This window comes from Haemorhous mexicanus, chromosome Z, assembly GCF_027477595.1.
Source record: "Haemorhous mexicanus isolate bHaeMex1 chromosome Z, bHaeMex1.pri, whole genome shotgun sequence".
Classification (NCBI taxonomy): domain Eukaryota; kingdom Metazoa; phylum Chordata; class Aves; order Passeriformes; family Fringillidae; genus Haemorhous; species Haemorhous mexicanus.
The window spans coordinates 11,542,941-11,558,081 of NC_082381.1; the positions used below are offsets into that span (position 1 = coordinate 11,542,941).

At 63.9% G+C, this 15,141-nt stretch overlaps 2 protein-coding genes across 2 annotated transcripts in view; one reads left to right on the forward strand and one right to left on the reverse strand.

The window, feature by feature from the left end:
• Window positions 1-11,366, forward strand: part of FRMPD1 (FERM and PDZ domain containing 1) — a 31,122-nt gene extending 19,756 nt beyond the window's left edge. Inside the window, exons 10-17 of the mRNA XM_059874006.1 lie at window positions 899-1,018; window positions 1,273-1,409; window positions 2,774-2,900; window positions 3,134-3,229; window positions 4,117-4,299; window positions 4,667-4,814; window positions 5,711-6,376; window positions 7,216-11,366. Of these exons, the coding sequence (XP_059729989.1) occupies window positions 899-1,018; window positions 1,273-1,409; window positions 2,774-2,900; window positions 3,134-3,229; window positions 4,117-4,299; window positions 4,667-4,814; window positions 5,711-6,376; window positions 7,216-9,767 (4,029 nt within the window). The 3' untranslated portion in view covers window positions 9,768-11,366. The remainder of the gene's footprint in view (window positions 1-898; window positions 1,019-1,272; window positions 1,410-2,773; window positions 2,901-3,133; window positions 3,230-4,116; window positions 4,300-4,666; window positions 4,815-5,710; window positions 6,377-7,215) is intronic.
• On the reverse strand, window positions 11,122-14,700 carry TRMT10B (tRNA methyltransferase 10B). The gene is made up of 7 exons (XM_059874007.1): window positions 14,455-14,700; window positions 13,944-14,222; window positions 13,536-13,688; window positions 13,107-13,185; window positions 12,759-12,826; window positions 12,458-12,581; window positions 11,122-11,785 (listed from the first exon to the last, which is right to left on the reverse strand). Exons 1-7 carry the CDS (start codon window positions 14,698-14,700, stop codon window positions 11,592-11,594), a joined length of 1,143 nt encoding a protein of 380 aa, XP_059729990.1. The 3' UTR covers window positions 11,122-11,591.
• Between the last annotated feature and the right edge of the window lie 441 nt (window positions 14,701-15,141).

A 15,141-nucleotide genomic window follows, 5' to 3' on the forward strand; every position in this document is an offset into this window, starting at 1 on the left:
GTGTTGCCTGGACAGCAGTCGTGGGTGACGTCCTCTGTGCCACCTGTCCCAGCAGCCCATCTGCACAGACTGCTTGAGCCTCAGGCAGCTTTCAGGCAGCTGTGCATGACCTCTCTGCTCACAGCTCCCTGAGCAGCCAGAGCATCCCCGCGGCAGGGCCCAAGGGTTAAATGACGTTCTGAGTCAGCACCTTGTGTCCTGTGAGCCCGGGACGCTGCTGCCCCTGCAGCCTGCGGGTGTCTCCGGACTGCCTGCTCAGCTGCCCCAGCCCCGTGCTGCCGGGTGTGTTGGCTGGCAGCCCACTGCACAGGGGTCCGTGGGGTCACACAGCGTGCCCTGCGTGGGAAGGCACCCAGGAGGATCATCCTGCTCAAGTCCCTCCGTGGCTGGTGCTGTCACACCACCGAGCACGTGGGGCAGAGGATTTCCGCTGGGCAGGATCTGCCCGGAATAAAACATGCTGATGGAAAACTCAGAGTCTTGACATTGTATTGACATTGCAGGGATGATTCAGGGGTCTGCTTAGGGCTGCTGAGTCTTGTGACTGCGCTCCAAAGCAGAGCAGCCTGCCCCTTCCCCTGCTGTTATCACACAGCCCCAGAGCCTCTGTCCTGGTGACACCGCCAGTGTTTGGGATCTGTGGGTGCTCAAATGAGGTCTTGCTGTCAAGGGGCTTCTGGGCCACTGCGGGCAGAAGAAAACCAGATGAAGAATCGGAGATAAAGTTACAAGCAGGAGCAATGTGATTGTTCACACAAACACATTGTGTCCTTGTGTTTGCCCAGGACGATCTGCAGGGTTCCCTTGCCAGCGGGGTTAAACCATTGCTGTGGCTTTGCAGAGCCCACGGTGCCCTCCTGCAGGGAGGGCTGGTTTGTGACCCCTCTCTCTCTTGCAGGTGGTGCAGAAAAGAGACTCTCATGACTACCGCTGCCTCTTCAGGGTGTGCTTTGTCCCCAGGGACCCCTTGGACCTGCTGCAGGAAGACCCAGTGGCCTTTGAATATCTGTACCTGCAGGTGACGTTCCGTGCTGGGGAATCCCTTCTCAGCCCACCCTCAGTTGTGCTTTGAGGCAGAGCACACCTCAGAGCGTGCCTCAGCTGCACGGAAATGCAGAGCACTTGCAATCAGGGCGTTTCAGCTGGGTTTGCCCCAAACCCTTAAATCGGGGGCTGTGCCTGGCTGGGGCCATCCTCCCCTGGCTGCGGGCTGTGGTGCTGGCAGCCTTGCTCTGCACTCCTGCTGGCCTGACCGTGCTGTGTCTGCCCCAGAGCTGCAGCGACGTGCTCCAGGAGAGGTTTGCAGTGGAGATGAAGTGCAGCGTGGCCCTGCGCCTGGCTGCCCTGCACATCCAGGAGAGGATCTCTGCCTGTGCCCAGCCGCAGAAGGTGTCCCTGAAATACATCGAGTGAGTGCTCACAGCTCTGGGCTCCCCTGCCACCAGGCCTGTGACAGCAGCAGAGCCCCAAAGGCGGCCTCAGCTCTGCACAGGAGTCCAGGGGGACTGCAGCCCCTTGGCTGGGCTGCTGCTGTTAGGGCAGGGTGGCCTCGGGGCCTCCCTGTCCTCAGCCCCTGCTGCTGAAGGGTTTTTGGGCACAGTCAAAGGGGATGTAGAGGCTTTATCATCAGAAGGAGTGAAAAGACACTTTTTTATAAGAAATCTGCAGTTTTTATAGAAATAATGCTGGATTTAAGATTGGCTTTTAGGATTTTTTTTACACTATTGGTAACTACGAATAGTACACTCAGGAGAACCATATTTATAAACAGTGGTTACAGAAAGAGAGATAATGGTTTGAATTCTAAGTTTCCCAGCTTCTACCCAACTTCCCAGGATTTTCCTGGGAGAACCATGTTTGTCTCTGTTCAGAGGATGTGTAATTACTGCAAACCCCTGGACCTGCCTGAGTAGGGCAGGCAGTGAACTCCTGGGTGTGCCCTGAGGCACAGGGGGGGTCTTCTGTGTCCCAGGGCCAGGGCCTTGCACTGCAGATCTGTCACCCAGTGCTGGTTACCCAAGCTGCTCCTGCCAGTGTTGATTGCAGTGTCTGGAGAGAGAGGGTGTGATCATCAGCCTTGCCCAGCCAGCACATCTCTGCATCTGCCAGAAGCAAGCCAGACACAGCTCCTCTGGGCAGTGGCAGACCCTGTGAAGTACTGGGGTCTGTGGGGAAATGACCAAGAGATGCTGTCAGAAGGAGCAGGTGTGCCATGCTGCACCTTGGTGCTCCTGGGCTGCTCCTGCCCTAGGCAGTGCTGATGAGCTCCTTGTTAATTACCAGGCACTGCTGGGGTGACCAGGTTAATTACCAGGCACTGGCTGCCTCGTGTGCAGCCAGATGTGCCCAGCTGTGTGCAGGGGGGGGACAGCTGCACTGCTCTCACCTCACAGGTGTGTCATGCCTGTAAACTCCCCAGCAGCACACCTGGCCCACCTTTAGGGTGCAGGAAACTGAAGGTGCTGCCATGCCCTAATCTTGTCACCAGAGCAAGGTGCATGCAAGGACAGAGTCTCCATCCTGTGGACGGTGAGGGGAGATGGGGACTGTCCTGCTCAGGCAGGTTGTGAGTTCCCTCCTGTGAAACCACGAGGAAGTGGCCATTCTGCACCTCAGTGCTCACTGTGCAGTGCCACTCCCGACCCCGGCAGGGGCAGGCAGCAGTGAATTCAAGGGTGTGCCACAGCCCCCCGGGCTGCCTGGTGCCTCTGCCCTGCCCTGTGCTGGTCAGCGTGGCTGGGACCCCCCGTGCTCCCTTCCCTCTTCCTGCCAGGAGGGACTGGGGAATCGAGAACTTCATCTCCCCCACCTTGCTGCGGAACATGAGAGGGAAGGACATCAAGAAAGCCATCAACTACCACCTGAAGAGGAACCAGGTGCTGCTGGACCCTCGGCAGAAGGTAGTGTGTGAGCCCTGGGCCAGGTGTGCCCTCCCCTGGGGCTGTTGTGTGCCCTCACCATGCCCGCGCTCCCTGTGCCGCGCCTGCCGTGGTGCCAGGCTCCGTGGGCACCTCTGCTGGCAGCCTGGGCTGGCTGTGCTGGTCAGGGCCCAGCCCTGCAGCACGGGCTGTGTCCCTGCTGCAGCTGCCTGCAGAGCCTGCTTCTGACCCTGTTTCCTCTCTTGCCCACGAAGCACACGCTCAGCGCGGCCCAGGTGCGCCTGAGCTACCTGCAGATCCTGGGGGAGCTGAAGATGTACAGTGGGATGATCTTCAATGCCACCATGATGGTACGAGCTGTTTGGGTGTGGGATGGCCCTGGGCACGCAGTCCCGGGGGCCACACTGCTGCTCCCTGCCCTGGGAGGCCGCGGTGGGTGCTGGTGAGGGGCTGTGCTGGGGGAGCTCAGCTGCGTGCCTCTGAAGTGTGCACTGCACAGACCAGCCTACAGACCAGTTTTGCACTTCTTCTGATTGGAAGCTGTCACTCTTGCTCTTCAGATAAGCCCTCTCTGTCCTTTGTGTGTTATAAAGTACTTGGGGAGGCTGGGCAGGCTTCAAACTCTTGAGAAAATAGTGGAAACCCTTAAAAGTCACTGTAAGAAAGGACTCTTCCCTTCTTACAAGAGGTTTCTGGGGTTGTTGATTTTTCTGCCTGTCCCCAGCTGGGTCTGTGCTGAGCTGCAGAACACAGGCTGTGTCACACAGGGAGCTGAGCAATGCTGGTGGGCACCCGTGGGTCCCAGTAATGCTAAATTTACACCTGCATGCAAAGTGAACAATTCCTGCCAGATTATATGCACGTGAATTCATTTTTCCTTGAGTGCCTCACCCTAACAAAAAGCACTGACACCTCTTTCAAGCCCAGATTTTTTTTTTTTTTTTTTTTTGGTGAAGTTTCTACCCTGCAGCTGCAGCAGGTCTCATCACTGGGTCCATATGGGGACACCTGGGCTGCCAGGTGACACTGCTGACCGTGACCACCTGCTGCCAGCCACGTCCCTGGGGCCACCCGGGGCCAGGGGGAGCTGCTGTCCCTGCGTGGGGAAAGGGCAGGGGAGAGGGCTCCTGTGGAAGCAGAGTCAGTGCTGGGACCGCACACGAGGTCGGGGGGCCGAGGGGGCCCTGCCAGCCCAGGTGAGGGGGCCCTGCCCCAGGTGTAACCTGTGCCCCCACAGCTGCAGGACAGGGAGTCGTACGTGGCGCTGCTGGTGGGCGCCAAGCACGGCGTGAGCCAGATCGTCAACAGCAAGCTCAACATCGCCACCAGCCTGGCCGAGTTCCCCAGCATCAGCAGGGTGGAGCTCAGCGAGGACTCGGAGCGAGTGAGCACTGTCAAGATCTACCTGCAGGACCTGAAGGTGAGCGGCTGTGTGGGCTCAGGGGAGTCACCTGCACCCTCAGCTCCCCTCAAAGGCCGGGGAGTCAGCGGCATAAAAGGCTTAGAACCGGCAGGGAAACTCGTAGGAATAACCAAAAATATTACTGGAGAGAAGTGATTTTTCCTGCTGAGGAAAAGTTACTTTTTCCTCCGTCAGTGAGACACAGCAAAGGCACAAAAGGCGAGAAAAATAAATTCCTCTTCTTGGTGCCTCCTTGCCCGAGACGGGGGGGTGCCTTGTCCTTGTGCAGTCTGTTCCTGCTGACTGTGGTACAAACAATATTTGTTTATTCTAATCTTCTTTACTCTTTTCTCACCCACACCTCCAAAAAATAAACGAAAAAAAGGTTCTTACTCTGCTGCTGGAGTCGAACAGTGCAAAGGACCTCGTCTGCCTCATCGCTGGCTACTACAGACTCCTGGTGGATGCAAGCGCCTCCATATTTACCTGGGGAGAGAAAAACCAGCAGCTGCACCGTGTCTCAGCTGAGGAAGGTTTATAAAAACAGCTTTTTTTGACACAGGATGGGGAGGAAGTGGGTGGATGCCCCAGCTCCTGGGGAGCAGCAGCCTGGGGCGGTGTGTTGGCACCTGTGCTTGCTTAAGGCTGGACTCGATGATCTTTGAGGGCTTTTCCAGCATTCACGGTGCCGCGGTTCTGTGAGAGCTGCAGGCTGGGCTCCGAGGCTTGGGGTGAGGGCTCAGCTGGGCTGGCAGCTGCCCTGAGCTCCGGGGGCTGCTCCGGGCTGAGGGGCCCCGCAGCTTGCTCCGTGCCCTGCCCTGAGCTCCGGGGGCTGCTCCGGGCTGAGGGACCCCGCAGCTCGCTCCGTGCCCTGCCCTGAGCTCCGGGGGCTGCTCCGGGCTGAGGGACCCCGCAGCTCCCTCCGTGCCCTGCCCTGAGCTCCGGGGGCTGCTCCGGGCTGAGGGACCCCGCAGCTCCCTCCGTGCCCTGCCCTGAGCTCCGGGGGCTGCTCCGGGCTGAGGGACCCCGCAGCTCCCTCCGTGCCCTGCCCTGAGCTCCGGGGGCTGCTCCGGGCTGAGGGACCCCGCAGCTCGCTCCGTGCCCTGCCCGGAGAGCCCCCGCAGCTCGCTCCGTGCCCTGCCCTGAGCTCCGGGGGCTGCTCCGGGCTGAGGGACCCCGCGGCTCCCTCCGTGCCCTGCCCTGAGCTCCGGGGGCTGCTCCGGGCTGAGGGGCCCCGCAGCTCCCTCCGTGCCCTGCCCTGAGCTCCGGGGGCTGCTCCGGGCTGTGAGCCCCCGCAGCTCGCTCCGTGCCCTGCCCCGCTGGCCTGGCCGGGGGCTGCCGGGGGCTGAGCCCCCCGGGGCCGCGGGGCAGGGTCTGGCTGAGCCCTCCGCGCCCCTAGCACGGGCTGAGCGGTTCGTTTAAACCCCAGGGTACGAATCCCGAGCCTGCAGCGACTCCGAGGATTCCTGGGAGCTGGATTCCTCCTCGGAGCGGCGCACGGACAGCCCCGCGGCGGGCGGCGGCGCGGAGGGGCCGGGAGAGCGCCGCGGCCCCGGGGCGAGGGGCGACCCGCGGGACACCGGCGGTGACAACGCCACCGACAGCCCCTCCGAGGCGTCCGACTCGGCCAACGCCGAGAGCCGGGGCTTCAAGACGAGCGGCTCCAGCGACTCGGTGGATGCGCTGGAGGAAGATGAGCTGGAGGCGCGCTCTTCCTCCCGGCCGGAGCTGCTGCCCTTGTACGCGCCGACCGCGCAGCAGACGAGCAGCTCGGACGGCGGCTTCGTGCCGGGGGGCGCCGCGGGCAGCCCCGCCGGCCCCGGGGGCTATTTCTCCTTCCGGCAGGCGCCGCCGGGGCCCGGGGGCAGCCCCGCGGGGCAGGGCGAGCGGCCGGCCGCCCTGCAGGCCCGGCTGTCCGAGCGGGACACGGCGGGCTCCCGCAGCCCCTGCTCCGGCGCTGCCCCCGCGGGCAGCCCGGGGACAGCGCAGCACAGCCAGCTCGTCCTGCGGCCGCCGCCGGGCTTCGCGGACTCCAGCTCCGAGGAGGAGTTCTACGATGCTGCGGACAGGCTCAGCCCTCCGGATGCGCTGGCAGGTAAAGCCACAGCGGGGCTGCTGCCGCCGCTGCCGTCCGTCCTGCTGGGCGCTCCCCGCCAGCTCCTGGGAGCTCCTGCAGGGCTTTGGAAGGACCTTCGAGCCCCCGCTCTCTGCAGGCCACTCCTCAGCACCCTCACGGGGACAGTGCAGGGGGATTCGAGCACTGGGTGCTGGGAAAAGTCAGATTTCAGAGGAGTGGCATTCCGGAATCTCCCAAACCTGTAAAACATTGTTACATGAAGCCCCCAGATCAAAGGTCGAGCTCAGGTCAGAGGCTGGTTTCAGAGCTGGGTCAAGGATTCCCAGGGCTGGGCAGCTCCCTGACCATTGTATTTTCTCAGAAATGGGAGTACTCCTGTTCCTGAAGTAATCAGCTCTTTCAGTATAAACAGAACCTCTTAAGAATTTAATTCATGCTGTTAGAACAGTTTCGAATTTTATAGTAATGCACAGTCACTGTACAGAACTGTCACTGTGGAAATTGTTACCACCTAAATATCCAGCCGGGGACCTGTGGCCATGTTTCTGTTTGGCGATACAGAAGTGCTCTCCTGGGGCTGCTGCTGGCCCCAGATTTACCCCACACCTGCCTTCAGGTGAAGCTGCTCCCTCATCACCAGTCCTGGGCTTCAGTGCCTGTACCACACACCCAGCCTCTGCCTTTTCCTGACCACGGGAGAGCATTTCCTTTTGCCCTCGGGAGCCAGGCATTGCTGCTGGACTTCTGTGCCTGTGATTCCAAGGCCTGTGCCAGGAGCTTTCTGGCCCTCTGTGTAGGTGTGAGGGTATTCTGCTGTCCAGGATGACTTCTGATTTCCGTGTTTTTCTTGCCATCAGGCTGTGATCCAGCGTCCTGGGAGGGCACAGAGAGCTCCTCCTGCATCCCAAAGAGGCTGAGGTGCTACAGCTTGGGGGAGAACCCCTCGAGGAGGGAGAAGCAGGGCCAGGAGAGGGAGCTGACCTGCAGCAGGAGCCTGAGGAAGAGAAGGTCCTTCCTGAAAACTGATTACACCTCTCAGGTCAGTTTCCCTGCGGCCGTCCCAGGCTCTCCACAGCGCTGCTGCTCCTGGCCGCCCACTCAGCCCTCGGCAGAGGACGCAGGGAAGGACGTGGAGAGGGGGATTCCTGCGGCCCCCCAGGCCCAGAGGGACACTGCTGGCACAGAGCCCTGCTCTGCTCCGATGGACACGGAGCCTGACAGCACGGAGACAAAGTCGGTGATGGAATGGCTGGTCTCCTCCCTTTTGGACGTTCACCATCCCGGTGGCCAGCGTGGGGAGGAGGGCAGCAGCCTCCAGCCACAGCACCCCCCTCTGCTGTCCCTGGAGCCCCTGCCCCGAGGAGCTGCCCAGGAGAGCTGCCCGGGGGCGGCAGATCCCGGCTGTCTGAGCGAGGAGAGCCGTGCTGCGGGCTGGCAGAGCCCGGGGCCGCAGGACCAGCGGGGTGAGGCGGTGGCCGCCCAGCGCAAGGCCAGCCTTGTGCCCTCTGCTGTTGAGTGCCGCTCTGACGAGCTCCTGCGGCTGCCACCGGCTCCTGGCCCCGGCACGGCCCCTCCCCGGGAGCCGGCCCAGGAGCGGGGGCTGCTCCCCGCCAGGGTGGAGCCTTCCCTGGCTCCCTGGCAGGAGAGCAAAGCCGATGGGCAGAGCAGTGTCACTGGCAAGGGCTGTGCCGATGGCCAGGGCAGTGCTGATGGTCAGTGCTGTGCCCGTGGTCAGTGCCATGATGATGGCCAGGGCCGTGCCCATGGTCAGGGCAGTGCCAATGGTCAGTGCTGTGCAGATGGGCAGGGCCATGCTGATGGTCAGTGCTGTACTGATGGTCAGCTCCATGCCCAGGGTCAGGGCAGTGCTGATGGTCAGTGCTGTGCCCATGATGATGGCCAGTGCTGTGCCCGTGGTCAGGGCAGTGCCAATGGTCAGTGCTGTGCAGATGGGCAGGGCCATGCTGATGGTCAGTGCTGTACTGATGGTCAGCTCCATGCCCAGGGTCGTGCCCATGGTCAGCTCCATGCTGACAGCCAGGGCTGTGCCAGCAGCAGCTGCGAGGGGGCCGTGTCCCGGGCCAGGGGCTGGCAGGGGGTGAGTGGACAGCCCCTGCTGAGGGTGCACGAGGGGCACATGGGGCTCGCAGACACAGCCCAGCTCCTGGCAGGCTGCAGCAGTGCCTCGGGGGCTCTCACCCGCCTCTCCTGGCTCTCCCTGGGGGTGAGGACAGCCCCTGTGTCACACAGCCCCGTGTCACACAGCCTGCAGGACATGCTGGATGACCCCCTTGAGCCCTTGGCCTGTCTGATGACCAGCGGGTGCAGGGTGGCCGGTGCTGGGGGCAGGCAGGTGCTGCCATTCCCTGCAGGAGCAGGCTGTGCCAAGGAGCTGGTGAGCAGCTCAGGGCTGGCTGCAGGGCAGCCGCGGGGCGCAGAAAGTGTGGCTCAGCAGCAGCCGCAGCCTGCACAGGCTTCCCTTCCCCGAGGGCAGGCGGCAGGGCTGGGGAAGGACTCCTGCCTGCCTCTATCTGCTGGGCTTTCCATCTCCTCGGTCCCAGTTCCCTTGGGGAAAGGAGCAGGAGACCACGGGGCTGTAAAACACTCGTTGCTCTGCTTTAACCCCGAGGAGGCTGAGCAGACCCCTCCGCCCCCCATCCCCGCCCGGCCCTCCCCAGCTCCACGTGGGCTGGACGGCTGCGGCTGCCGCCTGCCCTACATCAGCTGCTTCCCCCAGCCCCACAAGCAGGGGGAGTGTGAAACCAGCCCCCCCCAGCTTCCAGGGCCCCTCACCTCCCCACCCTCCAGCAGCTGCAGCCTTCCCAGGACCCCTGGCAGTGGTTTCCCCGTTGCTGGGGACGCGGCAGGGCAGGACCCCCACATCCGAGCGCTCGGGCAGCTGAAGGAGCAGGCCTGGAGGAGCCCTGCCGATCTCTCCCACTTCCTGGCCTACACTGTGGAGCTGCAGGAGGTTGTAGGGAAGCTCTGTGGGAACCAGGCAACCCACCTGCACCACCAGTGTGCAGAGCAGGGTGCGGAGAGCAAGGGTGCCCTGGGCTGGGCTTCCCAGGACCTGCTGTCCAGCTGCCAGGCGCTGCTGAGCACGGAGCAGCCTCTCCCAGAGGTGCAGTGTGCTCTGAGAGCCACCTTCGACCGCCTGGTGCAGCTGGCAGTGACCTGCTTCCAGGTGACACACTGCCGGCGCTGCAGGCAGCGGCAGCAGGAGCTGGGAGCTGCGCTGGGCGATGTGGTGGGCACCTACCAGCAGCTGGTGCAGGCCCTGCAGCAGCAGCTCCACGGGCAGGTGTGCCCTGAGCTGGGCACCAAGCTCCTCGCCCGCCAGCACACGGCCCTGGCAGCTGCCATCTTCTGTCTCCTGCAGCAGTTCAGGGCGTCCCCGAGGCTGTGATGGGCAGGGCGGGGGCACGCCAGGGCACTGAGGGGCACAGAGCCCAGCTGTGTGCCCGCTGTCCACCTCAGACTGTCCCCCAGGCGATGTGTAGCCACGGCAGGACGTGCCCACACCGCGGCAGGGCTCCCCGAGGGCAGCCGTGCCCCAGGTGCTCTTGGAGCACTCCAGTGTGTGTGTCCTGCACAGGGCTCGTCCCCCGGCTCCCACGGGCTGTGCAGGTGGTCAGTCTCACGGTGCTCTCTCGGCTGCCTTTGCCACCCGTGGGGAAGGCTGCGAGCCCTTCAGCCTGCCTTTCACTCACGCTGCTCTCCAGGCAGGCTCTGGACTGAAGGGACACCAAACCCCACCCTGGCCGAACGGGAAGGACCCCGGGTGGCTTTCTCCACCTTGGTGGCCGAGGGAACGCAGTGATCCCAGGTCCAGCTGCTTTTCCTCAGCCGGAGAGGGCCGTGCAAGCTGTGCTGCTGCTGCTCCGCTGCCCCCGGGAGAGCGGCACCGGCTCCGCCCGGAGCGCTCCCGGCCGCGTCTGCCCGAGGCAGGGCGAGCCCGAGCCCGGAACGCCGCGGGCAGAGCCGTGCAGGGACCGGCGGGGGCTCCCCGGCCGGGAGCAGCCCGGTGCCCCTGCAGCAGGTGCGGCTCAGCCTGGCCAGGTGAGGGCGGCTCGGCTGAGCCTCCCCGCCAGGCACCGTGCCGGGCCCTGGGAGGGAGGGCAGAGCCGGTCCCTCCTGCCGAGGCCCCGGCTGGGGATATTGGGGGGTGGCTGCCTCTCCCCTGGGAGCTGTGGGGGGCTGCACTCGGCAGCTGAGGGGCAGAGGTGGGCTTGAGTGATGGCACCACCTCTGCCCAGGCACGGCGGGGACAGGGCTGTCCCCCGGCTCTGGGACACCGACGGGGATCATCTCCACAGCCAGCTTGCCAAGAGCCCCCAGGGCACAGCAGCAGCACTGGCCAGCACAGAGCCCCCGTGGCGACTTAACCTCGGGTTAACCCCTGGCTTGGGTTAAACCCCACTGCTCCTGCACACCCCTGTCACACGCACTCAGACACGAGCCCTGGGCTGTGGAAGGGGTGCTGTGAGAGAGGAACGAAAACACATGAACAAACTTACCTCAGGTGACCTTCAGGTCCTGCTGCCACTGGCCATGAGGCTTCAGGGCTCCTTGGCAGCCATGGCTGAGGTAATGTACCGGCTCAGCTGCCCCAAACACACTCCTGCTGTGGCCTGGCATGTGACACTGCTCTGTGCAGGGCACAGCCAAGCCCAGGTACCTCCAGCAGGGACACGGGGGTCAGGGACCTGCGTGTGCCAGCTGTGACGAGGCACCACTCACCAGTAACTGTAGGGACACAATGGGGATCTAAACCTTTTATTTTATATTAGATGCGTACAACTAGCCAAAGGCTTCAACAACCCACCAGGTGTCCGTGGGTTTAAGCTGCTGGGACACAGTGCCCTCGGGAGCTGCTCCCCATCCCGCCTTCTCCTGCAGCAGCAGCACTCCCCTGTCCCATGGCAGGGCCTCTCCCTTGCCCAAAAGCTTTGCAATCCCAACCTCACCTTACTCTGTTTCAATAAAATTAAGAAAACACCTTAAAGCTCTCCTCCCTACCTCAGAACAAGTGTAGGTGCAGGAGTCACAGACGAACAGCTGCAAAGAAGCAAAACTGAATTCCTGTCAGTTTTCACTTGATCCCAGGCTCCGCCAGGCTTTCCTTTCCTGCCTGGGGGCACGGCCAGGTCCAGCACCGCAGTCCTGAGGTAGAAGGTGTTGCTCCAACGAGGTCCTCCCACTGCTGCAAACAGCTGTCTCCTGTGCAGAGTCACGCTGGTACTTGCTGCCTGTGCAGCTCCTCCCCACGAAATAAAGCGTTTCCTTGGGCAGCAGTGGCGCTCCGGGGTGTCTGCACCTGATCCGCCGTGTCCGGCAGCACGTAGCCCTTCCCAGAAGAAACCCCAGCCCTCAGAGCTGCTGGCCAGCTCCGTGTCTCGTAGTAGGTGGACAGGACGTCAAAGACTGTCAGGGCACAGAGGTGTGGGTCACACACGTGCTGTGACAATGGTGCCAGCAGCTCCACACACCCACCGAACACGAGGGAGGTGATGGCAGCTGACCCAGAGAGGGTCTCCCACCTAACACCTGATGACCTGCCCCTGGAGGCAGCTCACGTGGGGCAGACAGGTATTTTGGAAAGGACTTTAGGGAGCTCTGGGCAAAGCAGTAGCTGTGTTAACTAGAGTGAGTGTCCCCATCACTGTCTTGGCTGACATGTGCCACCTGCCAGTGCCCCTGTAGAGAGCCACACCTGCTGTGCTCCCACTATCACTCCCAGGCAGGCAGACCCCACCCCCTGGGCACACAGAGCCCCCAGCCACTTCCTCTGCCTTCTGTCCATGGAGAGGCAACACAATCCCCCCGTGGCCTGGGTCATGAGCCCCTCTGCAGTGACCAACAGAGAGGCGTTCACCTTGCAGAGGTGAAGGAGCACGAGCACATCCTCTGCTGTGAGCAGGAGTGCAGCCCAGGGGGGCACAGGCACCAAGACCCCTCCCTGCCACTGTCAGACTCGGCTGAGGGGGCACAGCCCTCAGGAGTGCCGTCCCTCTGTGGCCTGTCCCCAGAGCAGCCCCTCCAGCCGAGTGCCCCTGCCTCGTGCCCGGGGAGCAGGGCACACAGCCAGCCCCTCACCCTGGTTGATGGCCAGCGTCTCGGAGTGGTAGTTCCTGGAGTTGGGGGCTCTCACCATGAACTCACGGATGGGGAGCCGGGCAGTGTGCAGGCGCTGCTCCCGCGCCCTCCGCAGGGTCAGCTGCTGCAGGGACACACGGACACACGGCCTCACACGCCGCCCGAGAGGCCACCCAGCCAGACCTGCCCTGGGGCTCACGCTGCTGCAGCCTCTCCCAGCTGGCTGCTGGCTCCAGGCAGAGTCTGAGGGAGGCAGGCAGAGCAGTGGGATGTGTCTGCTGACGGGGCGGGCACCACGCACCTTGTGAATGCTCTCGTCCACCAGCCCTCCCAGCACGTACACCTTGCTCGGATCGATGTCTTCCAGGACTGCCAAGAGCAGCAGTCACCCCACAGCACAGCTCTGGAGCACACCCCCTCCCAAGGACAGCCCTGGGCAGAGCCTCCCTGCCCCAGGGGCTATGGCCTGGGGCACACAGGTCCCACCAGAACAGATTTAGCACCAGATCTGAGCACACGGTATGGCTCACACCATGTGAGACAGCCCATGCGAGGGACAACTTGCCTGAAGCATGCAGTGGCCTCAAAAAGAAATTTCTAAAGTCAGCCTTTTGCCCTGGCTCTCCCCTTCCTAAAGTGAAATGCTTACCATTCTCAGAGTCAGGAGTGAGATAAACAATGGCCTCCAAAGGAAACAGGTCCAGGTAACTCTCTGGAGTTGTATCCATCTCAAAAACACAAAGCAGAGTGAAGCAGCCCATTAGCCTGAGGTACATCTGCCAGAACAAAGCCCCCTCCCAGACACAGAGCTATCTATCCCAGCACTGACACTGCTGCTCTGGACATACAAACTGCTAAAGGTCTTGTAGATCCTACAAATCTCCAGTGAGCTGGGGTTTTTCCTTTTCACTTGGACAATGTTTTTGTTCTAGACACTGATCAACACACCTAAACACTCCATTAAATTCTCTCCTCATCAGAAGTTCTCGGGGTGCTTTGAGAAAGGGAGAGCAGCAACTCTTGACTAGTTCTAACATAGGATGCACAGCCCAGGGCTGGGCTCCCCCCGATCCCTCACCAGGTATCCCGCGAAGCCGTCGTTCATGCGGAAGCACTGCTCGTAGATGGGCGTCCCCGCCGCGAACTCCGTCAGGCACAGCCAGAAGGGCCGGGCGGCGCGGCGGTTCGCCCCGTAGAGCCTCCGGATCTGGCAGGCCAGGCGGCCGCTCTCCTGGGGGACACGGCGGCACCGTGACCCCGGGCCTGGGGCGGCGGACCCCACTGCCGAGCTCGGTCACATGCCAGCTGCAGGCCCGGGGCGGCTCCCGCCGAGCTCCCGGGGCCCGCCCGCAGCAGGAACGGGCACACGCCGAGCGCAGCCTGTCCGGGACCCCCAACAGCCCCGGGACCCCCGAGCAGGCCCCGGGACCCCCGAGCAGGCCCCGGGACCCCCGAGACCCCCGAGCAGGCCCCAGGACCCCCGCACCTTCTCGCTCATGCTGCCGCCCACGCCGAGGTCCACGCACAGCCGCGGCCCCGCCGCCCTCGCCTCCAGCAGCCGCTCCGTGGCCAGGGCAGCCGGGACCCTCCCGCGGCGGGGGGACGGCGGCCCGGGCCCGGCGGGGCCGCAGCCGAGCGCCGGTGTCGGGCCATCCCCGTCCGCCGCTGCCCGCCGTGCCCGGCGGCGCTGCCGCTCCTGCCGCCGCTTCCCGCGCCGGGCGGCGAGAACGCGCAGCCAGCGCCGCCGCTTCCGCAGCGCGTTCCTCTGCGGAGGGAAGCGGGCACGGCTCAGCGGAGCCGGTGCGGTCCGAGCCCGGCCCCGCCGCTTCCGCAGCGAGCCCGGCCCGGCCCCGCCGCACGCACCGAGCACCGAGCCCGGCCCCGCCGCACGCACCGAGCCCGGCCCCGCCACACGCACCGAGCCCGGCCCCGACACACGCACCGAGCCCGGCCCCGCCGCACGCACCGAGCACCGAGCCCGGCCCCGACACACGCACCGAGCCCGGCTCCGCCGCGTCGCCCGCCCGGCCCGCGCTGGGATCGCCCGCGGCCGAGGGCTCGATCCGCAGCAGCCGCAGCGCCTCAGCCACCACCGCCTCCTCCGCCTCGGCCTCGCCCGCCGGCTCCGTGCCCGCCGCCGGCTCCGTGCCCGCCGCCGGCTCCGTGCCCGCCGCCGGCTCCGTGCCCGCCGCCGGCTCCGTGCCCGCCGCCGGCTCCGTGCCCGCCGCCGGCCCGGCCTCCATCGCGCCGCCGGTGCGGAAGGGGCGGGCCCGGGGCGCTCTGCCCGTCCCCCCGCGCTACGGCACCGCCCCGGCCAGCCCGACACTCTCCCCACGGAGCGCGCTGCCCCCGGTGCCCGTTCTCCCGCCGAGCGGTGCCGCTCCGTGACGGCGCTCTCCGTTTCCCTGCTGGTCGCCGCGCGGAGTCACCAGCTCACACAAGAGATGCCGCCGGCCGGGTCAGCTGCGGACACCTTCCCCGGGATGCTCCTCCATTGTGCACCCTTGCTTTGTGTATTCGAATTCTTTTATCGTTATTCTTCCTTTTCTGTCCCATTATACTGTGTCCATGCAGATAGGCATAAGCAGATGGACTTTGGATAACAACTGGAATCTGGACAGGCAGTGAATCCCAAAAATTTACTTCTGATTAAACACCTGTGGGTACCATGCAAAGGCCCTTTT